General features: G+C 44.1%; 1 protein-coding gene across 4 annotated transcripts in view; it reads left to right on the top strand.

The window, feature by feature from the left end:
• LOC110521786 (rho GTPase-activating protein SYDE2) overlaps nt 1-27,449 on the top strand; it is a 74,239-nt gene extending 46,790 nt beyond the window's left edge. For 2 of the 4 annotated variants that reach the window (XM_036968810.2, XM_090231953.1), the window contains exons 3-7: nt 3,734-4,923; nt 7,878-8,004; nt 12,838-13,019; nt 13,411-13,642; nt 24,682-27,449. In XM_036968810.2, the coding sequence (XP_036824705.2) occupies nt 3,734-4,923; nt 7,878-8,004; nt 12,838-13,019; nt 13,411-13,642; nt 24,682-25,439 (2,489 nt within the window). In that variant the 3' untranslated portion in view covers nt 25,440-27,449. Of the gene's footprint in view, nt 1-3,730; nt 4,924-7,877; nt 8,005-12,837; nt 13,020-13,410; nt 13,643-24,681 lie in introns of all 4 variants that reach the window. The other 2 variants (XM_021599651.3, XM_090231952.1) reach the window with 1 other exon arrangement.
• Nucleotides 27,450-27,698: the final 249 nt, after the last annotated feature.

The following is a 27,698-nucleotide window of genomic DNA, read 5'->3' as shown; positions in this document are numbered from 1 at the left end:
AAGCAGATCCTCTGTTTGGCCTACCACCCAGGACAATGGATCGGATCCCAGCCGGTGACCCAAAAACAACGGCGCCGTAGAAGGGGCAGATGGAGCGGTCTTCTGGTCAGGCTCCGTAGACAGGCACATCGCGCCCGAGCATACTACTCGCCAATGTCCAGTCTCTTGACAACAAGGTAGACGAAATCCGAGCAAGGGTTGCCTTCCAGAGAACATCAGAGATTGTAACGTTCTTTGTTTCACGGAAACATGGCTCACTCGAGACACGCTATCTATAGTGAGCAAAAATCCTAGAACCATACGGGGGGACCTAGTGAATGACCTGCAGAGAGCTGGGACAAAAGTAACAAAGCCTACCATCAGTAACACACTACGCCGCCAGGGACTCAAATCCTGCAGTGCCAGACGTGTCCCTCTGCTTAAGCCAGTACATGTCCAGGCCCGTCTGAAGTTTGCTAGAGAGCATTTGAATGATCCAGAAGAAGATTGGGAGAATGTAATATGGTCAGATGAAACCAAAATATAACTTTTTGGTAAAAACTTGTTGTGTTTGGAGGACAAAGAATGCCGAGTTGCATCCAAAGAACACCATACCTACTGTGAAATATGGGGGTGGAAACATCATGCTTTGGGGCTGTTTTTCTGCAAAGGGACCAGGACGACTGATTCGTGTAAAGGAAAGAATGATTGGGGCCATGTATCGTGAGATTTTGAGTGAAAACCTCCTTCCATCAGCAAGGGCATTGAAGATGAAACGTGGCTGGGTCTTTCAGCATGACAATGATCCCAAACACACCGCCCGCGCAACGAAGGAGTGGCTTCGTAAGAAGCATTTCAAGGTCCTGGAGTGGCCTAGCCAGTCTCCAGATCTCAACCCCATAGAAAATCTTTGGAGGGAGTTGAAAGTCCGTGTTGCCCAGCAACAGCCCCAAAATATCACTGCTCTAGAGGAGATCTGCATGGAGGAATGGGCCAAAATACCAGCAACAGTGTGTGAAAACCTTGTGAAGACTTACAGAAAACATTTGACCTCTGTCATTGCCAACAAAGGGTATATAACAAAGTATTGAGAAACTTTTGTTATTGACCAAATACTTATTTTCCACCATCATTTTCCACCATGTTACATGTTTTGGGCATCATCTCCCTTGAAGCTGAAGGGATTTTCCCTGTAGTGCGTGAAAAGGGAAAGGATTGAAAAGGGAAGAGGGTAATGAAGAAGGGAGTAAATCCTATTTAGAAAGCGAATGGAAAAGCACTATTTTACATTTGAAAGGGCTCAAGCATCCGGTCCAGGAATGGGCAACTGCCGGCATGCGGCCCGCGACCCCACTTTTGAAGGACCTCCAATCAATCCCCCATAAAATGTTTGAACTCAGGGTCTGAACTTGTTGCGAGTTATAATAGTAGAATTGAATACACCACAGTCTGTAGTTTGATTGCTGCCAGACAAAAGATACCATGTGTGTTAATACGGTGGATTTGCGTTGCGTTCATTGCCACAGTTAGAAACTGGCAGGATGCACGTTCAATTGTGTGATCGCCAATATACCATAGAAGAATAGTAGAATACACAAGGTACCATTTCGAAATGTGGTTGAGCATCAGCAGTTTTTCTCTTATATCAGTCAAAATGTTTAGATTGCTAAATTAGATTAGCAGCCAGCTATCTGAACTTGTTATCATGGTCAAATTACCGGCCGGGCTGCTCCCATTGATTTTGTAAGTCAGTCTCACTCAGAAATAATAATTAAAACTGTAAACATTTCTCTCCGCCCCATGGCAAAATGTGTAGAATTACAGCAAACTTGCTTCCAGGTTGCCTATCCCTGATCTACACTGTAGCTAGCCTGGCCTGAGGCTAGCCTGGCCTGACCCGCCACCGCGGATAGATTCCCACCAGGACCCTCCCCTATAGGTTCAGGTTTTGCGGGGGTACTGTCACGCCCTGATCTTAGAGAACCTTTTTATTTCAGGGTGTGATTTGGGTGGGCATTATGTTCTGTTTTCTATGTTTTTGTATTTCTATGTTTTGGCCGGGTATGGTTCTCAATCAGGGACAGCTGTCTATCGTTGTCTCTGATTGGGAATCATACCTAGGCAGCCTTTTCCCCTTTTGTCATTGTGGGAATTTGTCTTTGTTAGGGGTACTATAGCCCTTGTAAGCTTCACGGTCGTGTTTGTGGTAAAAGAATGTACGCTCACCACGCTGCCCTTTGGTCTTCCTTGAAAGACGGCCGTGACAGCTTCTGTCTTGTCTCTGACTAACATTCCTGAATGTAAGTTCATATCCCTATTAGGCAAGTTATAGATGCATACCAGACATACAGTATCTATACCTAGAGTAACAGACTGCCTTCAGTAATGTTAGCCTTGCGCCGTGAAGCATTCCTTTTTGTGAAGCAGTTTGTTTCAGCCGTGGCTTGCGTGCACCTTTGCTAATAAGATCTGGCGTAATCGAATTTGAATTTCCCCAGCATTTCATTCAATTAAACACAACACTAGAATGAATTATTAGCTAAGGGCTGACCTATTTTTTTCAATGGTGAAGTTTGTCATGGTCTGACCTGGTATGCAAGTGGTTGCCAACAGTGTAATGCGATTGAATTTAGTCCCATATTAGTCTAATTTAAACCCGTGTCTAAATGTCAGATGTCTAATCTTTGCTCACAAAGTGAAAAGCTAAACACTGACTTACAGTTGAAGTCGAAGTTTACATACACCTAAACCAAATTCATTTTAACTCCGTTTTTCACAATTCCTGACATTTAATCCTAGTAAAAAATTGCCTGTTTTAGGTCAGTTAGGATCACTTTATTTTAAGAATGTGAAATGTCAGAATAATAGTAGAGTGATTTATTTCATAGGACTCGTTTTACTGTGGATATAGATACTTCTGTACCTGTTTCCTCCAGCTTCTTCACAAGGTCCTTTGTTGTTGTTCTGGGATTGATTTGCACTTTTTTCACCAAAGTATGTTCATTTCTAGGAGAGTGAACACGCCTCCTTCCTGAGTGGTATGACGGCTGCATGGTCCCATGGTGTTTATACTTACGTACTATTGTTTGTACAGATGAACGTGGTACCTTCAGGCATTTGAAAACTAGACTTGTGGAGGTCTACCATTTTTTTCTGAGGTATTGGCTGATTTCTTTTGATTTTCCCCATGATGTAAAGCAAAGAAGCACTGAGTTGGAAGGTAGGCCTTAAATTACATCCCCAGGTACACCTCCAATTGACTCAAATGATGTCAATTAGCCTATCAGAAGCTTCTAAGCCATGACATCATTTTCTGGAATTTTCCAAGCTGTTTAAAGGCACAGTCAACTTAGTGTATGTAAACTTCTGACCCACTGGAATTGTGATACAGTGCATTATAAGTGAAATAATCTGTCTGTAAACAATTGTTGTAAAATTACTTGTATCATGCACAAAGTAGATGTCCTAACCGACTTGCCAAAACTATAGTTTGTTAACAAGATATTTGTGGAGTGGTTGAAAAATGAGTTCTATTGACTCCAACCTAAGTGTGTGTAAACTTCTGACCTCAACTGTATACAGTAAGTACATGGCAAAAAATTAATTTAAGAAATCTTTCCAGTGCCCTTCTTTAGTGCCACGAGGTTGAGTGTTATCTTGGTGTATTATCTTGGTAATCTATTATCTTGGTGTATTTTCATAGTTTAAAATGATGTCTACCGCTCTCTCTGTCCTGGTTGTTTCCCTGCAGCAGAAGCCCCTGACCTGGCCATCCCTGACTTCCCGCCGCCCTCAGGCCTCAACCCTGCCAAAAAGGGAAGCTCCCTCAACTGGTCATTCCCGGACAGGATCAAGTCTCCACGCACTGTCAGGAAACTCTCCATGAAGATGAAGAAGCTTCCAGAACTCAGCCGCAAGCTCAGCGTAAAAGGGACCCCTAGCAACAACAACAACAGCAGCTGCAACGGAGCCAGCGAGAGCAGCATCTTAAAGACAAGGACCCAGTGTCCCAAAAACAATTACGGGTCAGAACCAGGCCCAGCTCCTCCCAGGTTGTCCCCAAGGGGTGGGCAGGGGGCGGTGGCTAGCCATAATGTGATCTCGAGGTATCACCTGGACAGCAGTGTGTCAACGCAACAAACCTACAGCAAGAAGAAGAGCAGCGGGACCTCCAAGTCGGCTAGCAAGGGGGGCTACCTCAGTGACGGGGACTCCCCAGAACTGGTGACCAAGTCTGGGAAGCACGGGTCCTCAGAGGCCAAGGGAGGCAATGGGAAGGAGAAAGACCCAGCCACTGGAGGAGGAGAGAGAACAGGAGCTGGAGGAGTAACAGGAGGAAGTGGCAGCCCCAGGCTGCACGGCACAGAACTAGACATTGACGCTTTCCGCCACTACGCCTTCACAGAACAGCCTAAGTGCACCCAATACATCTCGGGCCTGATGAGCCTGCACTTCTACGGCGCCGAGGACCTCAAGCCACCACGCTTCGACTCCCGAGACGTCTACTGTGCCATCCAGGTGGACTCGGTCAACAAGGCGCGCACTGCCCTGCTCACCTGTCGGACCACCTTCCTAGACATGGACCACACCTTCAACATCGAGCTGGAGAACGCCCAGCACCTGAAACTAGTGGTGTTCAGCTGGGACCCCACACCCAAGAAGAACCGGGTGTGCTGTTACGGCACAGTGGTGTTACCGGCACTCTTCAGGGTGACCAGGAGTCATCAGCTGGCGGTGAAGCTGGAGCCTCGAGGCCTGATCTACGTGAAGCTGAACCTGATGGAGCAGTGGCAGAACTCCCTGGATGGAGGCTACAATGGGGACCGGGAGCCACAGATGTTTGGGGTGGAGGCCTGGAGGGTGGTTGTGAGGGAAAACACAGGACTCATGCTGCCCCTGCTCATTGAGAAGTGCATCACGGAGATCGAGACGAGAGGCTGCCAGGTGAGTTCAGTTCACGGTGTTAATGTTTAATGTTTTTACAGCCTTTTATGTCCAACAATGAAAATTTGGCCCACGGGTCTTGGACTGTCAGAGAACCCTTATTTGGACCTTGGACTTTCTTAGTTAGCCAACTGCCGATTTTGTCAAGGAATATCCAGTACAGTGCTTTCATATTGCGACAGCCAGCAAGCTGAGTGAGTGGCCTGGTTACTCAGCATTTTGTGTGAGAGGAACATGTCCAGAGGCGAGTTCTGGATGATTCTGGTTGAGTGGCAGACATTAGACCATGCATCACATAACAGGCCTTCTTGTTTTCATGTTGCAAGTGGCCTTTTATGTGATACAGAAAGAGAGAGAGAGAGATGGAACAGAGCGAGACAGGCAGCAGACTCTCTAATTAGTCTCTCTCCTTTGGCACTGGTTTCTTCTAATTAGCTGAGATGCCACCCAGCAGTAAAAGTGTCTGGCTGCTGCCGTAGAAATTCCATCCATCTTAGGGAGGATGCAGGTGCCCTGAGTGGCTGGTCCTTGGTGGGCAACCTCCATCGGGCCATTCTCCAGGGCCTTTCTCCAGGCCTCTCCTACACTACATAACACAGCTCATCTATCAGTCCTCTGGCCGACTGCTCTACATGGGCTCGCCCTCAGTAGGGGATGGGGACCATATGGGTACCAGCAGTCTCATAGGTAGACCTTCCTTCAGGTTCTTATAGAGGACATTTATCAGTGTTACTCTGAAGGGGCTGTCTGGCCTAGACACTGAGCATGCCATGGGACTGTCCCTAACTGGGGTGGCTATGCATTTGGGCCAATCAGTGTTGTGCTAATGGTTTTAGCCACTGGCCAAGTTAATTTTCTTTGTACTAGTCCATTTATTTCTCTCTCTCCTTCTCACTCTCTCCATGCTCTCTCCATTTCTCTCTTGTTCTCTCCATTTCTCTCTCCTGTTCTCTTTCTCTGTTGTTTTAAAGAGACACACATATGTCAAAGACATAGTAGAGCTTATGTAAGGGGATATGACCATGTATCACTAGATGCAGTTTGGAGCCATCTTTACCCCGTGGTCCCCCAGGGGCCCATGCTGAGAGAGGTTAGGAGGGGATCTACACCAGATTACACAGGAATTTATAGGACTTGTCACTGAGGCAGGCAGAGAGAGCCAGACAAACAGCATAGCATGTCTTTAGAAATAATTATGTGTATCCCTAGATGGAGACTACTCTCGTTTCAGTGTTTCCACAAATGCATGGCCCGAGGGGCTCTGAAGCTTTTAAGGCACTTGGGGATGATTGTGGCTGTTCTGAAAAGACTGCAGATTGGTGTCACAGAAGCGAGTAATGTGTGTGGATGCTGTAATGCATGTTTTTTGTGTTTAGTAGAGTCAGATGCCTTTAAGAAAGTACAGTATCTCTACCAGACATATTGACAAAAATAGCCAGCTGAGATCAGAAGCTACGAGGGGTCAGAAGTCTGGAAATGGTGCAGGTGCAACCATCTTTTTTCAACCTGTGAAGTTCCACTCCCTACTGATTGGCTTAGTTAGGGGTGCAACCAGTGTCTCTGTGTGTGTGTGTGTGTGTGTGTGTGTATGCTCGCTCATTCAGGGTTCATTCAGAAAGTCCCTAACTCACCAGAGTAAACCATTCTGTTGTTTTTAATTAAGACGAGGACAGACCCTTATTTCCTGTGCGTGTGTACATGTGTATGTATGTTGCTCAGCAGTGCAGTAGATAAGGCCAAGGCCTCTTCACTAGCAGCTGTCACACCACCGCCTGCTGCTCTGCTCTGTCCTCTGAGCTTCTACTGACCCTAAACTAAAGGTAGAGCTTTCTCTCAATGGACTTGTTCATTGTGCCCAGTGACTTCTGTTTACTTTTGCACAAAGCTAAATCCTTGCCTAATCTGCCCATTTTTCTCCCTCTCGTGTGAGGGAGTGAGGTTTAGAAATGCTAGACAGAACCGAGAGATCTCAGGCACGAACAGTGTGGCTAGTAGCCTGTATAGACATGTGGTTGGAGCCTGTAGGTCTGTAAAACCTATAGATATTGTGTCCAGCTTAGTGTTGTCACGATACCAGAATTCTGACTTCGATACCAGGTTCAGTATCAAGATAGTCGACACTGAAACATTACTCAATACCAAAACGATACTCGATACCGAAACGATACCACAGCAACTGATTAGCTAAAGTCACAGAAAAACCAGTGGGCTTTCTTTTTTTAAACATGAACCAATATGTTAATAACCGGTAGTACTAAAATAACAAGTAGAATATCTTCTATTTTCAATTTTTTTCAAAGAATAAAAAAGTTTTCCTTATGCAAAACCATATGAGACTCAGAGCATCCAAAATGACATAAAAAAACAACACTTTGAAACTCATTTCTGAAGCTTCTATATTGCAATATAGTCTACCCACCATAGAAACAACAATGGATTTTACACAGCATACTACGATTCCCAGAGAGCATTTCAACTCCCAGGGTGCAATGCTCCACCCATGGCTGATGGCTGGCTACTGATAGCAAGCCCAGACAAATGCAAAGTAGTCTAAATAAATTGCTGTCATGTCTAATTTATGAGTGCATTTCACTAATTTTGGGTTGTGGTGATATTATAATGCTCACATGAATGTCATGCTGATTATACACAAAACATTGCTCTAACACCTGCTCTTTCCATGACATAGACTAACCAGGTGAAAGCCATGGTCCCTTATTGATGTCACTTCTTAAATCCACTTCAATCAGTATAGATGAAGAGGAGGGACAGGTTAAATGAAAAATGTTCATCCTTGAACCAATTTAGACGGATTGTGTATGTGGGTGAATGGATGGTGAATGACCTGGTTATATTTGGGAAAATATTTAAGCTAGGTGTGTGTTTATGCAAGTTGTGTGTGTGTGTGTGTGTGTGTGTGTATGTATTCAACCTGCTTGTGTGTGTTTCTGCAGGTTGTTGGCCTCTACCGTCTGTGTGGCTCAGCAGCAGTAAAGAAGGAGCTGCGGGAGGCCTTTGAGAGGGACAGCCTAGGAGTGGAGCTCTGTGAAAACACCTACCCTGACATCAACGTCATCACGGGTAACATTACACTGCCAACCGCATCAGAGCCTCTGTCCCCTAACATATATTAAAACACTTGCTGTGTGTGTGACATACACACACACCTGTATGACACGTGTGTGTGTGTGTGTGTGTGTGTGTGTGTGTGTGTGCGTTTTGTAGTAAAAGCATTCCAATCAGCATACCACCCGTATGTGAGTTTGCCTGAGGGGAGAATCCTCACACGAACCAGCCAACCATCCAGGCCAACGTGCATTTAGGTCAATCCTTCATTCCTCTCTTCCAGGTTCAGACACACAACTCTGACCACCTCCGGAACACACACACATACACAGTTTTGCCATTATCTACACAAGAGGAGACAATAACCCAGTTTCACTCTGGTTAAAGTACTGTAATTCCTCACTGGTTTCTATTAGTGTCAGCGACAAACTGGGACAAACTATTTCATTTGCTAAATATTTGTATTTGTTCTGCCTGAACATGTGGGGACTTGCGTCCAATTTTCCTCTTTCCCATGCAGAAGGATATTAATTAATGAATTAACCAACACCAGTTATCTGTTCACTTCTAGAGTCTTCCTGCCATGTCACCTTCAGTCAACCAATGAATACAGATTCCGGGAATAGACAGTTAAGAGAAAAAATACTTGCTCATGGATTTCTCCCACCGGAAAAAGAGGAAGACCATGGAAGCCCTCGGGCATTGTGGGATTGGGAAGAGGCCCATATAGGAGTCCTCGTATGATGCCTGCTTTGATCTGAATGCATGGCTGAGCAAAGAACACAGTTAACAGTTGAGTGGGTAATTAAACAAAGGGCCAACACTAGCGTGGATTGTTGGTTTTTGCTTGCTGCCTAAATTTGCTCTGCCGAGCATTCGGCTGTTGCAGATGGGCTGAGGAAGTGGCGTGAGGGAGAAAGAGAGGAAGGGTGGTTGTCCTGGGTTGGGCAGGGCTGGGTCAGGCTGGGCAGAGAGCGGTGGTAGATAGAGGGTATGGGGGTTGGTGGTTTGAGTGGAGTCAGGCCAGCCAGAGAGAGAGACAGAGAGGCTAGCTAATAAGCATGCCAAATGTATGAGCTAAGAGGAGTCGGTGAGAGCTGGCTTGTCACACGGCTAATTTAAAAGGCAGAGGTAGTAAAAAGGAAGACCAAGTCAAAGTTCAAGCCAGAGCTTGCAAAACATGTGCACTGCCTGGCCTTCCTTTGTTTCAAACCTTGATCCCAGACAAAGTTACCAACTTCAGCAAACAGCCTCATGGTTGTCATGCACTGAGTACAGAACAGTAGCTGACATAAATTAATTGAATTTATTTAGCTAACTCTCTTTTTGTATCAGCAGATTTTCTGGGGTTAGATTTTCCTTGCACTTTCAGTTTCACCCCATAAAGTTTTTGCTATGTACAATCAGACATTTTTTTTGTAGGTTAACATGTAGTCAATAAACACATAGACAACGGGAGTCTGGACTTTGCAGATCTGTACTGTAATTGAATCAGAGTCTGTGTTAACAGCTGGGATGTGGCTTAAATCAGGGAGTGAGGTGGAGGGGGGCAGACACGCTCTCTCTCTCTTAGCCCCCTTTGACTAGGGGACAATTCCTCCTGGGCTGGGAGGCTTTGGCAGGACCCAGTGTCCACAGAGCCACCCTCCAGTCCCCCAGCCCCTTTAGACAGGAGCACAGATGGAGGGACAAGCTGGTCATTTTACTTTTAGTCACGGTTGTGTGTTTCAGTCCACCAGGCAGGCATCTGACTCTTCTGGTCCCGCTTGTAGAATCCGTAATGCTTAACCAAGGGAGGCAGTAAAGAGAGGCCTACTGGGTCAGTAACAGCATCTGCCATTTTGAAGTTCTTCTTGAAGTATAATTTATTTTTAGTGTATGTAACATAGCTAGGAGCCTATACAAGGATCCCTTGTGTTCACAGGTCTGATGGACCCAATACAGAATTTACGTAAAAATACTTAATAGATGTTGTCTTATATCAATTACAAGCAATATAGACAGCATACATGGTTAGTATGTGCCATTTACAGTGCCTTGCGAAAGTATTCGGCCCCCTTGAACTTTGCGACCTTTTGCCACATTTCAGGCTTCAAACATAAAGATATAAAACTGAATTTTTTTGTGAAGAATCAACAACAAGTGGGACACAATCATGAAGTGGAACGACATTTATTGGATATTTCAAACTTTTTTAACAAACAAAAACTGAAAAATTGGGCGTGCAAAAGTATTCGTCCCCTTTACTTTCAGTGCAGCAAACTCTCTCCAGAAGTTCAGTGAGGATCTCTGAATGATCCAATGTTGACCTAAATGACTAATGATGATAAATACAATCCACCTGTGTGTAATCAAGTCTCCGTATAAATGCACCTGCACTGTGATAGTCTCAGAGGTCCGTCAAAAGCGCAGAGAGCATCATGAAGAACAAGGAACACACCAGGCAGGTCCGAGATACTGTTGTGAAGAAGTTTAAAGCCGGATTTGGATACAAAAAGATTTCCCAAGCTTTAAACATCCCAAGGAGCACTGTGCAAGCGATAATATTGAAATGGAAGGAGTATCAGACCACTGCAAATCTACCAAGACCTGGCCGTCCCTCTAAACTTTCAGCTCATACAAGGAGAAGACTGATCAGATATGCAGCCAAGAGGCCCATGATCACTCTGGATGAACTGCAGAGATCTACAGCTGAGGTGGGAGACTCTGTCCATAGGACAACAATCAGTCGTATATTGCACAAATCTGGCCTTTATGGAAGAGTTGCAAGAAGAAAGCCATTTCTTAAAGATATCCATAAAAAGTGTTGTTTAAAGTTTGCCACAAGCCACCTGGGAGACACACCAAACATGTGGAAGAAGGTGCTCTGGTCAGATGAAACCAAAATTGAACTTTTTGGCAACAATGCAAAACGTTATGTTTGGCGTAAAAGCAACACAGCTCATCACCATGAACACACCATCCCCACTGTCAAACATGGTGGTGGCAGCATCATGGTTTGGGCCTGCTTTTCTTCAGCAGGGACAGGGAAGATTATTAAAATTGATGGGAAGATGGATGGAGCCAAATACAGGACCATTCTGGAAGAAAACCTGATGGAGTCTGCAAAAGACCTGAGACTGGGACGGAGATTTGTCTTCCAACAAGACAATGATCCAAAACATAAAGCAAAATCTACAATGGAATGGTTCAAAAATAAACATATCCAGGTGTTAGAATGGCCAAGTCAAAGTCCAGACCTGAATCCAATCGAGAATCTGTGGAAAGAACTGAAAACTGCTGTTCACAAATGCTCTCCATCCAACCTCACTGAGCTCAAGCTGTTTTGCAAGGAGGAATGGGAAAAAATGTCAGTCTCTCGATGTGCAAAACTGATAGACATACCCCAAGCAACTTACAGCTGTAATCGCAGCAAAAGGTGGCGCTACAAAGTATTAACCTAAGGGGGCTGAATAATTTTGCACGCCCAATTTTTAAGTTTTTGATTTGTTAAAAAAGTTTGAAATATCCAATAAATGTCGTTCCACTTCATGATTGTGTCCCACTTGTTGTTGATTCTTCACAAAAAAATACAGCTTTATATATTTATGTTTGAAGCCTGAAATGTGGCAAAAGGTCGCAAAGTTCAAGGGGGCCGAATACTTTCGCAAGGCACTGTATGTACATATAACTAGGAATAAAGTGACCGATAATAAACAGTAGCAGCAGCATATGTGATGAGTTTTAAAAAAGCTAGCTCAAAAAGGGTCAATGTAGATAGTCCTTGCAGCCAATTGGTTAACTATTTAGCAGTCTTCTGGCTAGGGAGTAGAAGAACGCCCTCAAAGTTTGCTTAAAAAAAATATATATATATGTATTTAGCAGTCTTATGTCTTGGGGGTAGAATAACATTCCCAGAACATTTCTTCTCAGAACGTAAACACAAAAAAGTATACGTTCCCACAACTTCCAATGAACCAAAGGTGCTAGCTGGGTAGTTAGGCACTGAAAAAAAAGAGAGAAGAAAAAAGGTATTGACAGCGTGTCAATTCTTTGAGGTGGACTGGAATATTTTCTTTCTGTATTTGTCTGTTATTTTTTGTCCTCCCCCTTCATGAAAAGAAAAGGCAAGGGGCTTAGTGTATATAGACAGTGTGGGCTTCGTGTTTGTTCGTCTCTTTTGTCTGAGCCTGGGGAAGGCTGAATGTGGCTGGAGTTACAGGTGTGAATGCCCACGCCATCACAGACCCGAGCCCCCCCACCCTCTTCGCCTCACCACCACCTCCGACATTCTGAGGCTGCCATGTCATACCCAATTTCAATCAGAACAGAGCCCACCACAACAATGAGTCTTAAAAGCCTTGGCAGCCAGCAGAGTGTGTGCCAGGTCTGGCCTGCTGTATAAAAGAAGGGGAGAAGAAAACACTTAGCTTTTCTCAATAATGACTCTTCGTAAAGATAATATTTTTAGGGATTTGTCAGGTATTTTAAGCTGTCTTGTGAAGTAGTACATAAGAGGTATTTCACTTCATTGAGCTGTGTAAAAAAAAAACGTATGAAACCCAGCTGATAAGGTCCACAGAGCACAAACAGACAGTGGTGTTGTTCATTGTGTCCTTTCTGGTGAAAATCTTTGCCGTCCTCTTACTGGCAGCTGTAATCTGGCAGCTGTAATCATTATCAGAGTTATGATCAGAGATCATTTTTCTGTTAACTCAATGAAGGGTTTCTCATGCTTTCTCTCTCTCTCCTCCCTTCCCCTACTTTCTCTCTCTCTCTCTCTCTCTCTCTCTCTCTCTCTCTCTCTCTCTCTCTCTCTCTCTCTCTCTCTCTCTCTCTCTCTCTCTCTCTCTCTCTCTCTCTCTCCAGGTGTTCTGAAGGACTACCTGCGTGAGTTGCCCTACCCCCTTATCACTAAGCACTTGTATGAGACTGTGTTGGACTCTATGGCTCAGAGACCTCTGCGTATCGGAGCAGGAGGATGTGAAAATGACCCGGCAGACACAGAACACACCGTTAGTCTCCTGGAGAACCTGCCAGAGGTGGAGAGGGTAAGGGACAGTTCCTCTTCAATCGATCAATGAAGTGTATTCATAAATCAACATTTGTCACAAAGTGCTTTTGCAGTTGCCTTTTTGGGTTCACAGTGCTCTTGGTTCTCTACATTCACCAAGTTCCTTCAGTAATGTTCATTAGTACTGTGCAGCGTTCACAGTACACAGTTTCAAACCCTCTTGATGTTAGGAAATAACAGTACCTGAGAGAAATAGCAATAGCATAAACAAAGATCCAATAAGCGACACATTTCGGTTGAATGCATTGTTGTGCGACTGACTAGGTATTTCCTTTCCCTGAGTGTGTTTGTGCTTCTAAAAGGAGCCGTGTCTTTGGTCAGTGTTAATCCGCCCTTACCCAGCATGTTTTCTGTCTCTGTTACTCCAGTTGACCCTGCGGAGGCTGCTGTACCACCTGAAGCTGGTGGCGTCATACCATGAGGTCAACAAGATGACGTGTCAGAACCTGGCGGTATGCTTCGGCCCCGTGCTGCTCAGCCAACGCCAGGAGGCCAGCTGTCATAGCAACCGGGTCTTCATCGACTCAGAGGAGCTGGCCAGCGCCCTACACTTCAAGAAACATATCGAAGTGCTACACTACCTGCTGCAGCTATGGCCAGGTAACCTCCACCATGGAGATACACTACAATACTAGAGTGGCCTTTGAAATGAACCTTCATAACTCTAGAATGAGGTGATAATGGCAGCCATCTTGGTCAGGGATGCATTCTAAACCAGTATACTTCATGGTGTAGTACCATGCAGTACCACTGGATCTAGAGTCATTTACCATTGGATCTAGAGTCAAAAGGCCTATCGTTATTACTGGCTCATTACTCCTGCAGTGAATGTATCAGCCTTTTAAATCAGGCCGTTGAGTAGTGTGTCTACAGTACATGGGCATTCTGAATTACTAAAACAACAACTTAATAAACAAGTAATAACAGACTTAAGCATTCACCCAAAATCAGACAAGCCATTTCTTAGAAGGACACTATGTTCCCCCGGATGCTTTCTAGTGCAAATTGTTCCCAGCACTGTGCTGGGGTTCTGTTCCAAACATGACTTTAAAAGGCTGGGTTGGCACTTTAGCTGACACATGCACGCACACACACACAGCAGATTCGCCACATCTGTTCGTTCATCATAGATTAAATGCTCCACAGAGTGCTTCATCATGACGGGAGGGCCAAAGCCTTACTGTAAACCAAGCTCAGTGGGCAGGGACGCTTCTATATAAATCACCGTCCAGAGAAAGTGTGCTTCTAAAATGGCACCCTATTCCTTATATAGTGCACTACTTTTGTCCAGAGCCCTATGGGAACTGGTCAAAAGAAGTGCACTGTAAAAGCGAATAGGGTGCAATTTGGGATGCATCTGAAGACATCCTGGACCAACTGTGGCTCTACTGTGGCTCTATGGTTGTTAATGTGTCTCTGTTCTGCTCTCAGCAGCTGTCTTCTTTGTGTGCACGGTGATACGAGAGACAGATGCACTGTTGAGTATAACTGGGATATGAAAGAAAGATGAGCGTAGGGTTGCTAAAGGGTTTGGTTGTCAAATCCTGTGCCGATGAATGTGCTGCCTCTAACGAGGATGGGGAAGAAAATACTATAAGACTATACAGTAACTGTCTGATCCCCTCAGATCTCTAACATTTTCTCTAACCAATTTAACTTCATAGTGTTGTGTACACAGTTGAAGTCTGAAGTTTACATACACCTAAGCCAAATACATTTAAACTCAGTTTTCACATTTCCTGACATTTAATCCTAGTAAGAATTCCCTGTCTCGCGTCAGTTAGGATCACCACTTTATTTTAAGAATGTGAAATGTCAGAATAATAGTAGAGAGACTGATTTATTTCAGCTTTTATTTATTTTGTCACATTCCCAGTGGGTCAGAAGTTTACATACACTCAATTAGTATTTGGTAGTATTGCCTTTAAATTGTTTAGTTTGGGTCAAACGTTTCAGGTAGCCTTCCACAAGCTTCCCACAATAAGTTAGGTGAATTTTGGCCCATTCCTCCTGACAAAGCTGGTGTAACTGAGTCAGGTTTGTAGGCATCCTTGCTCGCACAAGCTTTTTCAGTTCTGCCCACAAATGTTCTATAGAATTGAGGTCAGGGCTTTGTGATGGCCACTCCAATACCTTGACTTTGTTGTCCGTAGGCACTTTTGCCACAACTTTGGAAGTATGCTTGGGGTCATTGTCCATTTGGAAGACCCATTTGCGACCAAGCTTTAACTTCCTGACTGATGTCTTCAGATGTTGCTTCAATATATGCTCATAAATTTTCTCCTCATCATTGTGAAGTGCACCAGTCCCTCTGGCAGCAAAGCACCCCCACAACATGATGCTTCCACCCCCGTGCTTCATGGTAGTGATGGTGTTCTTCGGCTTGCAAGCCTCCCCCTTTTTCCTCCAAACATAATGGTCATTATAGCCAAACTGTTCTATTTTTGTTTCATCAGACCAGAGCACTTTTCTCCAAAAAGTACGATCTATGTCCCCATGTGCAGTTGCAAACCGTAGTCTGGCTTTTTTTATGGCGGTTTTGGAGCAGTGGCTTCTTCCTTGCTGAGTGACCTTTCAGGTTATGTCGATATAGTACTTGTTTTACTGTGGATATAGATATTTTCACACCAAAGTACATTCATTTCTAGGAGACAGAACGTGTCTCCTTCCTGAGCGGTATGACGGCTGCATGGTCCCATGGTGTATATACTTGCGTACTATTGTTTTTACAGATGAACGTGGTACCTTCAGGCATTTAGAAATTGCTCCCAAGGATGAACCAGACTTGTGGAGGTCTACAATTTCTTTTCTGAGGTATTGGCTGATTTCTTTTGATTTTCCCATGATGTCAAGCAAAGAGGCACTGAGTTTGAAGGTAGGCCTTGAAATACATCCATGACATAATTTTCAGGAATTTTCCAAGCTGTTTAAAGGCACAGCCAGCTTAGTGTATGTAAACTTCTGACCCACTGGAATTGTGATACAGTGAACTATAAGTGAAATGATCTGTCTGTAAACAATTGTTGGAAAAATTACTTGTGTCATGCACAAAGTAGATGTCCTAACCAACTTACCAAAACTATAGTTTGTTAACAAGATATTTGTGGAGTGGTTGAAAAATGAGTTTAATTGACTCCAACCTAAGTGTATGTAAAATTCCGACTTCAACTGTATACAGTGCCTTCAGAAAGTATTTACACCCCTTGACTTTTTTTTGTCACTGGCTTTACCCACAATACCTGATCATGTTAAAGTGGAACACAGCAAAATAATAAGAATAAGTCAAAGGGTATGAATACTTTCAGTGCTTACATGAAAGTCTTACATGAAACAAATTCTATACATGGAAAATATCCTTATTTAAAGATTGCAAACATGTTAGTGCTAGTTAGATATTCAGTCCAAGGAAACCATCTCAGATAATTTTGTACCTGAGAGAACAGACAGTTGTTGAATATTGTACCCATTCATTTGTCAGCTGCAAAGCTGTACCTCTACCATAGACCAGTTAAACTGGTACAACACTTCCACTCACGGTTGCCAAAAATAACTAACTGAAAGCCACACCCCCAGTAATCAACACCTCTAATATAATGTACCTCTACCATAGACCAGTTACAACACTTCTACTCGCGGGTGGTCAAAAATAATAAATTGGAAGCCTCGCCAACACTAAGCCATGCCACCAATATAATTTCACAGTGTGCCTTGCCTCGAGCGAATTGTAGACTTACCCCCCATGAATGTAATTGTTAGTGACAGAGACATGGTTCCTGAATTCATACATTTTTGAACATGTGGCCTTCAAGTGAGTTCCTTGGCTAATATCATTATAATTCAACTCTTTATGATGATACATTACATATCTCATCACGCCTTATTTTGAGGCCTAGCATTACCCTAATACAGTGGCCTGAAACTCATGGTTTACAGGCCACGTCAGGCCTGTTAGTAGGGTTGCAAAATTCCAGTAACTTTCTCCAAATTCCCAAATTTTAATCTTCCATCTGGGATTTCTGGAAGCTTGTAAGACACATTATGCTTCTTTGCAAAGTGTAATTTTTGTTGGAATTGGAGTGTGGAAATCCAACTGTTGGAATTTCTATTCATCCGCAGCCTTATTTCATAATGACTGCCAGGATTAGGAACAATGTGCAGATGCTATCTAAGCCATTTAAACTGGAACAACCATTTCAGTAATGGGTGCCAAAATCTATCAAAATGATTGGATCAGTTTAGGAAATTGTATGTTATTTATCATTGTGTAGCATAATATTAATCAACCAATCACTCAATGTACATGCAAAAACACGAATATTAAAAACAATTTCAAAAAATCTACCTGTAGTAGAGCATGCTGGGTAAAAAGTTTTTGTTATCATACATTTTTAAAATGTAGTACTTCTGCGACTTCTCATTTAGTTTGGGTCAGTACCATATAAACATTTTAAGTAATAATTACTTTTCATTAACTTTGAGTTCAACATACTAGAAGTATCTGAGTAAAAAATACTTCTGCGTCAGTGTAGTTTCCATCCCTGGCTAGAGCCTAGAGGTGTGTCCTGAGTGAGTAACTCTAACCTTGACCAAACTGAAATTCAAGTCTTGGCTGGCTCGCAAATCTATGTTTACACACACGAACGCACACACAAACACACACACACATATATACCTCCTGTTCTTTATGCCCACTTCCTCAGCTCAGTGTGTAATGCGGCCCGTCTATAATTAAGGACATTCCAGTCCTAACCTTAGCCCATAGCTCTCCCAGCTTTAGTCTAATGTTTAAAAACCATTATAGGACATTTTCAGCTTCTTCACAAGGTCCACACCTTCCAATGCATTGTTGCATAGGCCTGGAGTGTGTGTCTGGGAGTGAATGTCTGGGAGAATGCTTTGCTTGGCCTCTGTACATGCTTTGTTTTGTGTTAATTTACTGTATGTGTGAGCAGTGCCGATTTTAGCATGTCAATCTTGTGGGGCAAACAAATATATTTTTTAGATGCATGCCAGCAAAGCCACTACACAACACAAAACTAAACAATACATGAATTGCACTATGACGGTGACAAACGGTGCCCACAAATTGTTAGGGCCTACATAAAGCTTTCCCAACAGCAGTCCCAACACCTTACCACTGCTACACCTGGCTATCTGCTGAGCCTTGTCTGGCAGCGAAACAGTTAATTCAGCCTCATTTACTGCCTTTAAAAAAACATAGCTTATATGGCTGACTTGCTTAAACCAATGTGGTTTCTATTGACAATTGAGATGTACAAATTATGGCATAAGGGGACGAAGAGCTGATAAGAGGCAATCCATCATTTCGTTTTAGACATAAATGAGCAAGCTAGGACAGACGTAGTCAATATACAATGGGGAGAACAAGTATTTGATAACCTGCAAAATCGTCAGTGTTTCCTACTTACAAAGCATGTAGAGGTCTGTCATTTTTATCATAGGTACACTTCAACTGTGAGAGACGGAATCTAAAACAAAAATCCAGAAAATCACGTATGATTTTTAAGTAATTAATTTGCTTTTTATTGCATGACATAAGTATTTGATACATCAGAAAAGCAGAACTTAATATTTGGTACAGAAACCTTTGTTTGCAATTAGAGATCATGCATTTCCTGTAGTTCTTGACCAGGTTTGCACACACTGCAGCAGGGATTTTGGGCCACTCCTCCAAACAGACCTTCTCCAGATCCTTCAGATTTCGGGGCTTTCAGCTCCCTCCAAAGATTTTCTATTGGGTTCAGGTCTGGAGACTGGCTAGGTCACTCCAGGACCTTTAGATGCTTCTTACGGAGCCACTCCTTAGTTGCCCTGGCTGTGTGTTTCGGATCATTGTCACGCTGGAAGACCCAGCCACGACCCATCTTCAATGCTCTTACTGAGGGAAGGAGGTTGTTGGCCATTATCTCGCGATACATGGCCCCATCCATCCTCCCCTCAATACGGTGCAGTCGTCCTGTCCCCTTTGCAGAAAAGCATCCCCAAAGAATGATGTTTCCACCTCCATGCTTCACGGTTGGGATGGTGTTCTTGGTGTTATACTCATCCTTCTTCCTCCAAACATGGCGAGTGGAGTTTAGACCAAAAAGCTCTATTTTTGTCTCATCAGACCACATGACCTTCTCCCATTCCTCCTCTGGATCATCCAGATGGTCATTGGCAAACTTCAGACAGGCCTGGACATGTGCTGGCTTGAGCAGGGGGACCTTGCGTGCGCTGCAGGATTTTAATCCATGACGGCGTAGTGTGTTACTAATGGTTTTCTTTGACTGTGGTCCCAGCTCTCTTCAGGTCATTGACCAGGTCCTGCCGTGTAGTTCTGGGCTGATCCCTCACCTTCCTCATAATCATTGATGCCCCACGAGGTGAGATCTTCCATGGAGCCCCAGAACGAGGGTAATCTTGAACTTCTTCCATTTTCTAATAATTGCGCCAACAGTTGTTGCCTTCTCACCAAGCTGCTTGCCTATTGTCCTGTAGCCCATCCCAGTCTTGTGCAGGTCTACAATTTTATCGCTGATGTCCTTACACAGCTCTCTGGTCTTGGTCATTGTGGAGAGGTTGGAGTCTGTTTGATTGAGTGTGTGGACAGGTGTCTTTTATACAGGTAACAAGTTCAAATAGGTGCAGTTAATACAGATAATGAGTGAAGAACAGGAGGGCTTCTTAAAGAAAAACTAACAGGACTGTGAGAGCCGGAATTCTTACTGGTTGGTAGGTGATCAAATACTTATGTCATGCAATAAAATGCAAATTAATTACTTAAAAATCATACAATGTGAATTTCTGGATTTTATTTTAATTCTGCCTCTCACAGTTGAAGTGTACCTATGATAAGAATTACAGACCTCTACATGCTTTGTAAGTAGGAAAACCTGCAAAATCAGCAGGTTATCAAATACTTGTTCTCCCCACTGTAAGTATTTGTTCAGCACTTTTGAAATGTAATTCTGAACATGGGTCGTTCTTACAGTATTCTCCCTGTACACCAAGTCAGAACCATATGATAAATAAAGGGGGCGTATAAGCAGACAATGAAAGCCCTTATAGTATTTGATTACATTTCTCTAAAACAGGCGAGGCTACATGGGTACCACCAAGTCAGAACAGTATTCAAAATTAAGAGGGGGAAAAGGGACCAAATTATTAGGGTGAGGCACATGGGCTATTAACAACTTACTACACAACATACACTTAGTATTACTTTCTTAGCTACGGTATACATATCTCCCTGTCATACTATCCAGGTCTGTGCCAAAACGATTTGAGCTTCTACTTTTAAATATTCACCTTTCCAGAGACAAGTCTCTCACCGTTGCCACTTGCTATAGACCACCTTCTGCCCCCAGCTGTGCCCTGGACACCATATGTGAATTGATTCCCCCCCATCTATCGTCAGAGCTCATACTGTTAGGTGACCTAAACTGGGGCATGCTTAACACTGCGGCCGTCCTACCATCTAAGCTAGATGCCATCAATCTCACACAAATTATCAATGAACCTACCAGGTACAACCCCAAATCCGTAAACACGGGCACCCTCATAGATATCATCCTAACCAACCTGCCCTCCAAATACCTCTGCTGTCTTCAACCAGGATCTCAGCGATCACTGCCTCATTGCCTGCATCCGTAATAGGTCTGCGGTCAAACGACCACCCCTCATCACTGTCAAACGCTCCCTAAAACTCTTCAGCAAGCAGTCCTTTCTAAACGACCTGGCCCGGGTATCCTGGAAGGATATTGACCTCATTCCGTCAATAGAGGATGCCTGGTTATTCTTTAAAAGTGCTTTCCTCACCATCTTAAATAAGCATGCCCATTCAAAAATGTAGAACCAGGAACAGATATAGACCTTGCTTCACTCCAGACCTGACTGCCCTTGACCAGCACAAAAACATCCTTTGGTGTATTGCATTAGCATGGAATAGCCCCGCGATATGCAACTTTACAACGAAGTTAGAAAAGCAAAGGCTAGCTTTTTCAAACAGAAATTTGCATCCTGTAGAGCACCTGTAGAGCTCCTCCCAGCTAAGGTCTTCGAAAGCTAAGTTAACAAACGGATCACCAACCATTTAGATTCCCGCCGTACCTTCTCCGCTATGTAATCTGGTTTCCAAGCTGGTCATTGGTGCACCTCAGCCACGTTCAAGGTCCTGAACGATATCATAACCTCCATCGATAAGAGACATTACTGTGCAGCTGTATTCATCGACCTGGCAAAGGCTTTCGACTGTCAATCACCACATTCTTATCGGCAGACTCAACAGCCTTGGTTTCTCAAATGACTGCCTCGCCTGGCTCACCAACTACTTCTCTGATAGAGTTCAGTGTGTCAAATCGGAGGGCCTGATGTCCGGACCTCTGGGAGTCTCTATGGGGGTGCCACAGGGTTCAATTCTTGGGCTGACTCTTTTCTCTGTATACATCAATGATGTCGCTCTTGCTGCTGGTGATTTTCTGATACAACTCTACGCAGACGACACCAGTTTGTATACTTCTGGCCCTTATTTGGACACTGTGTTAACTAACCTCCAGATTAACTTCAATACCATACAACTCTCCTTCCGTGGCCTCCAACTGCTCTTAAATGCAAGTAAAACTAAGTGCATGCTCTTCAACCGATCGCTGCCCGCACCTGCCCGACCGTCCAGCATCACTACTCTGGACGGAACTGACTTAGAATATGTGGACAACTACAAATATCTAGGTGTCTGGTTAGATTGTAAACTCTACTTCCACTCACATTAAGCATCTCCAATCCAAAAATTAAATCTAGAATTGGCTTACTATTTCGCAACATAGCACCCTTCACTCATGCTGCCAAACATACCCTCGTAAAACTGACTATCCTAGCGATCCTTGACTTCGGTGATGTCATTTACAAAATAGCCTCCAACACTCTGCTCAGCAAATTGGATGCAGTCTATCACAGTGCCATCTGTTTTGTTACCAAAGCCCCATATACTACCCACCACTGCTCTCGTTGGCTGGCCCTCGCTTCATATTGGTCGCCAAACCTGCTGGCTCCAGGTCATCTATAAGTCTTTGCTAGGTAAAGCCCCGCCTTATCTCAGCTCACTGGTCACCATAGCAGCACCCACCTGCAGCATGTGCTCCAGCAGATATATTTCACTGTTCTCCCCCAAAGCCAATTCCTCCTTTGGCTGCCTTTCCTTCCAGTTCTCTGCTGCCAATGACTGGAACCAATTGCAAAAATCACTGAAACTGGAGACTCATATATCCCCCTCTAACTTTAAGCACCAGCTGTCAGAGCAGCTCACAGATCACTGCACCTGTACATAGCCCATCTGTAAACTGCCCATCCAACTACCTCATCCCCATACTGTTATTTTTTCGCTCCTTTGCACCCCAGTATCTCTACAGGGGTATGATTTCCAACTTGTTGTGTAATGTTTATGTCCAATGGCCGATGAGCACCGATACGTTTTATTTATAATTTCTCTTAATTCTTCATCTTCATATGACAAGGATTAAAAACCATTTAGCAGTAGATTATCAACTTGATAAATGATGATGACTGCTAGCTTACAAGCTAAGATTTTGAAAGTATGATGTTGACATGATCAGTCCAATCAAAGCTACTGTAGACATAACGTGATTTGACATCATTTTACCTGTTGTCAATGACCTTGAGCCTTCTTGGATGGGCGCTTCTTATGTAACTCTATGGCAGCACCCAAAGGGCTTGAATTTTCAAGCTCTACCCTTAGATTTGGCGGTGAGGTAGTATCCCCATGAGTGACAGAACACTGAGCCAATCACGGTGCAACTAGAGAACATTACCCAATCATCGTGCAGCTAGAGAACGTTACCAACCCCTACGCTCCGTATTTTCCGCTGGCTGCCCCTCCACCACAGAAACCGGTAGGCTGAAACACCTGCATTTTGGAGCTGCCTTACTCAAGAAAGCAAAAAAAGAGACCAATTTTGTATGCAGCTTAATTAACTCAATGATTCTTTTTTTAAATTGCATTGCTTGCAAACTGATGTGACATGTGTTAATTTCAAAATAACATGTGAAACAGACGCCACACCTTAGCTTAAAAGGTGGGGCTCAAAACAGGTTGACATGATCAGTCCAATCAAAGCTACTGTAGATATAACCTGATTTGACCTCATTTTATTTGTTGTCAATGACCTGCGCCACCTGCCCTGAATGACAGGTTGCCAGTGTGTGCGTGTGTGTGGGCTGATATGTGTATTACTGTATGTGATTGTCGGGCCTTGGAATTTGGTGTATTTCATGAGGAGGTGAAAATGTGCGTGTGACTCATTGGCTTTGGTGCATGCTGTGGTGTTTATTTTGTGGCCAGAGAGAGATCATTGGATATTTTTAACTGATCCCAGTACAGTGGGAGCAGCCCTGGATGTGGAAGTTTCCAGGAAGGTGTGTGGCAGGATGGGGTGGAGAGGAGTTCAGGGTTATTTCCTCAATGGGTTTGCAATGATTTAAAAGTATTATTCATACAGTATGATATCAGAACCAACGGTTGGCTCTACTGTACCACTGTGGGATTTGAGTACTTTACTTTCTTCCTCCTCCAGCATAAAGGAGATGTAAAAGTCAAGTCAAATGCAAAGGTGTTTTCCTGTAAACTGTCTGACTGACAGGTTGCTCTTGTTGCAGTGAGTGGACATTGTCTGTTTTACCTCTGAAATTTTTTTTTGTTTGTTTTTTGTTTTATTCCGCCACTGACTGTAGGAGGTATCTAAAGATGTACTGTCGGGACACAGTGTACTAGGTACACAGAGAGACCGACAGGAGGACAGGTAACTGGGAAGTGGTGGTTGGAGTGCTCAGTGTTCTTCTCATTAGATCAGACATGCTCATATCATGTGATCCCACCCTCCTCCTTCTTCACCCCAAAGCAGGGATGTGTGTTGAGTTAGATGTGATTTGTACCTAATATTTGAAGACTAAGTTAAAAAGTAGTAGAGTGTGTTGGAGTGGATTTAGCATGTCGGAAATACCACTTTTAGATCCTGAATTTAACTCCATGAGGACCTTGTGTGTACAGTGTGCTTAAAACATTTCAATTGAGGGCCTCCCGAGTGGCGCAGTGGTCTAAGGCACTACATCGCAGTGCTAACTGTGCCACTAGAGATCCTGGTTCGAGCTCTGTCTCAGCTGGGCTCGACCTTGAGACCAATGGGGTGGCGCACAATTGGCCCAGCATCGTTAGGTGAGGGTTCGGCTGGCAGGGATGTTCTTGTCCCATTGAGCTCTAGCAACTCCTGTGACGGACCGAGCGCATGCACATTGACACGGTCGCCAGGTGTTTTCTCGGACACATTGGTGTGGCTGGCTTCTGGGTTAAGAAGCTTGGTTGGGTCGCGTTTCGGGGGACGCACGGCTCTCAACCTTCGCCTCTCCTGAGTCCGTATGGGAGTTGCAGCGATGAGACAAGACTGTAACCACGAAATTGGGGCGAAAAAGGGGTCATTCAGATTTATTTTTAAATAAACATTTTAAATAAGAATATTGGATTTGAGTAATTGGTTTACACCAACAATGCTTGAAGTGCATGTGCCATACACCAGGAATTGTCACTGACTGAATAGCTTCCTGTTTACTCTTTCTATCTCTCCTTCCAGTGATGGACCCACGTGACAAGACCTCGTCCCCCATCCCAGGGCCCCCCGGCCCAGCCGACCAGCTGGCCGTTCCCCCCCTGCGTCGGAGGAAGGAGCGCCCCCAGGTGCTGACCTTGAGCGATGCAGAGATGGCCGGGGTGCTGCGGCCCAGGCCGGGCCGTCTGGACAGCCCTAGCAACCGTTACGCCGGGGACTGGAGCCGCTGTGGACAGAGCTACTTCCCCCCTCCTCGGTCCTGGGAGGAAAATGACTATGCTGATGTTCCTTCTGAGGATATGGAGGTCACTGAAGAGGAACTAGAGGGGGTAGAGGACAAGGGACAGGAAGGAGGAGAGGAGCAGAGACAGGAATGGTTACTGGACAGGGGACAGGCAGAGCCAGCCACAGCCGAACAGGAGCCCTCATTACCCGAGGAGGTGATGGAAGGACCTGTAGAAGTGGAGAAAGAGGAGAGGGAAGCAGAGGAGAGGGAAGCAGAGGAGAGGGAAGCAGAGAGGAGAGTGGAGGAGCGTGATGGCTCCAGTGGTGGTCAGCCGTCAGACAACAGGGTGTGTGATGATGATGATGATGATGATAAGCGCATCCTGCCCCTCCACCTCCCCAAAGAGCACACGTACCAGGCCTACATGAAGATCCAGGACATCAGCCCCGTGCTCAGCAACAAGGTCAACCTGCGAGACCTGCAGGAGAGCATCGACACGCTTATAGGCAACCTGGAGAGAGAACTCAACAAGAACAAGCTCAACGTCGGCTACTGACTCAACACACATACAGCTCAACAGGCTACTGACTCAAACGCGTGCCCCCAATTGGGGGGGGGGGGGGGATTAACTATTCTAGGAGCTCAAGACTCGAGTTGTTGGGGTTCAGGAATTGGCCCCAGGGTTGCCGCGGTGAATCCATGACGACACAGTGGCGTGTGCACCAACAGTATTGTGTGTTCCTGGTGTTTAGAACTCTGGTGTGTGATTGGCTGGACACCTCATTTAGCACCTACCCGCAATACATTCCGTGATGTTTCATTAATGTTTTGTTTTTGTTGACTATGTTCCTGTCCGGTTGTGTGTTTGTTTTTGCCTCTCTTCTTATTAGAAGAACCCATTGACCCCCAGGGGTGTAAACAGTGCCTTATTTGTGTGAAGGTTGGACTTTAAGGCAGGGGACAGCTTTTCTATTGAGGTACGATTATGATGTACAACAATGCACTTGTGAGGCAGGCTTTATTGTATAGAAGATGACGTTTAGGTACAGTATATGGTACACGCGGTATGGCTGGCTATGGACTGGGAGGAAAGCCACCAGCTAGCGGCTAGCCCACTGAACCCCCCCCTCCTCCTGGGGCACGAGGACACCCCTGCTGGGCTCTGTCGAATGGGCAGATGGAGCCTGGGATAGACCCACAGACCCTATCATGTACAAAGTCACAGACATAGCTGCTTGAATACGATGGATATACACATATAAATGAGGAAATACGGGTGATAAGTGTCTCTCTACTTGCTAGAACATGCAGAGTAGCTAATCTGAAGCAAATTAAAGAGGGATAGAAAAATTGTTTTATGTATTTGAAAAAATAAGTGTATATGATATTGCTGTCTGTTTTTCTTTCATTACCTTCTCCCCAACCTCCTACGTGATCTAGAAACAGACAGTGATCACTTGCGGGTTTAAAGAGCAAAAGCCAAATGTGGTAAACTTATGTACTTATGTACTGCCTGAAGAACAGCAGTTCCCATGTTTCATAGAAACAGTTAGTTTGAAAAGGGCTACAGCGAGGGCTATGGGAGTCCGCTACCTAAATACATAGAAGCAAGTTTTCAGCAATCCAGGGATTCAGAATGACCAGTATTTAACAAATGTATATCAATGTTTTGAGTATATTTTTTACAGCTAATATAAATTTCCATACAGGCATATTTAAATGCTCTCCATTACCTTGTAGTATGGATCTATAGATAGTAACTGTCTCAGACTATATGTTGTGTTGCTTTGTTTCCTCCCCCATGCTATCTGTACACTTCTTAAAACGTGCTGGACTAATGGTACAATTTAAGCTGTAAAATAAATTAGATAGAAATATGTTCTTGCAGGATAAGAGATATTGCTATTTTTTTTTAACTTTTTTTTTTTTAATTGTACATATTTGCCATCTGTTTTTGTTCGCAGGTTAGTCTGAGCTGTGTGTATATATGTGTTTTAAAAAGGTACTGGTGGGGATTGTTGCATGGTCAATAGCTTTATTACTGACATAAACAAGTATATTTCCCATCTCCCGAGATTACCATAAATGTGTACATACAGAGATTATTTAAAATGTGTTCCTATGCCACTTTGTCATCCATTTGGCAGCTGCTCATGCACACAGCCTAACAACAAGGTTGTTCAAACTGACATTAAATTCAAATAATAAAACATGGCAGTGCAGTCGTTTCTGATGGTGAAACTATCCAGTGTCAAGCTGTGGTTGTGTCCGAAATGACACCATATTCCCTACATAGGGCTTTGTTCAAAAGTAGTGCACTATAAGCCCTTACATAAGTATGTTTTTCTGGTTGAAATTCTGGTCTGGCACTGGTTCCTTACCTCCAGGCATGGATGGCGTCTGGACTGGAGGTTCAGTTTGAAAGGTTCAGCAGAGTGCCAGTAGAGTCTAACAGCTGTTTATCACTCACAGGTGACTAAGCTCGTCAAGCATCATCTCTGTCTCTTTTCTTCTTTGTACTGATCTTGAGAAATGTGTGGTCATATTAAATTATATATTTCATGTGTCTTTGAGTCTTTCTGGTTACAACATTTATTCCATTTGATTTCAATCTTCTGAATCTTCTGAGGCCAAATGATTGCCCTGTTGAGAGTAAAGTAAAACGTCCCAAGTGAAACAGTGAAGCGTTCCATTTCGAGATGCATGTGTCTGTTATACATAATTTTGCTATTCACTTTTGACCATTTATTACAATGGCATAACACTAAAATAACAGTCAATTTTGGATCTTAGTTACTACTGTGTTTCTTCCGGA

Source organism: Oncorhynchus mykiss, chromosome 4, assembly GCF_057628025.1.
Source record: "Oncorhynchus mykiss isolate SJ-2025 chromosome 4, ASM5762802v1, whole genome shotgun sequence".
Taxonomy (NCBI): domain Eukaryota; kingdom Metazoa; phylum Chordata; class Actinopteri; order Salmoniformes; family Salmonidae; genus Oncorhynchus; species Oncorhynchus mykiss.
The sequence above is the reverse complement of the archived record's forward strand: the minus strand, read 5'-3'. Positions and strand labels throughout refer to the sequence as shown.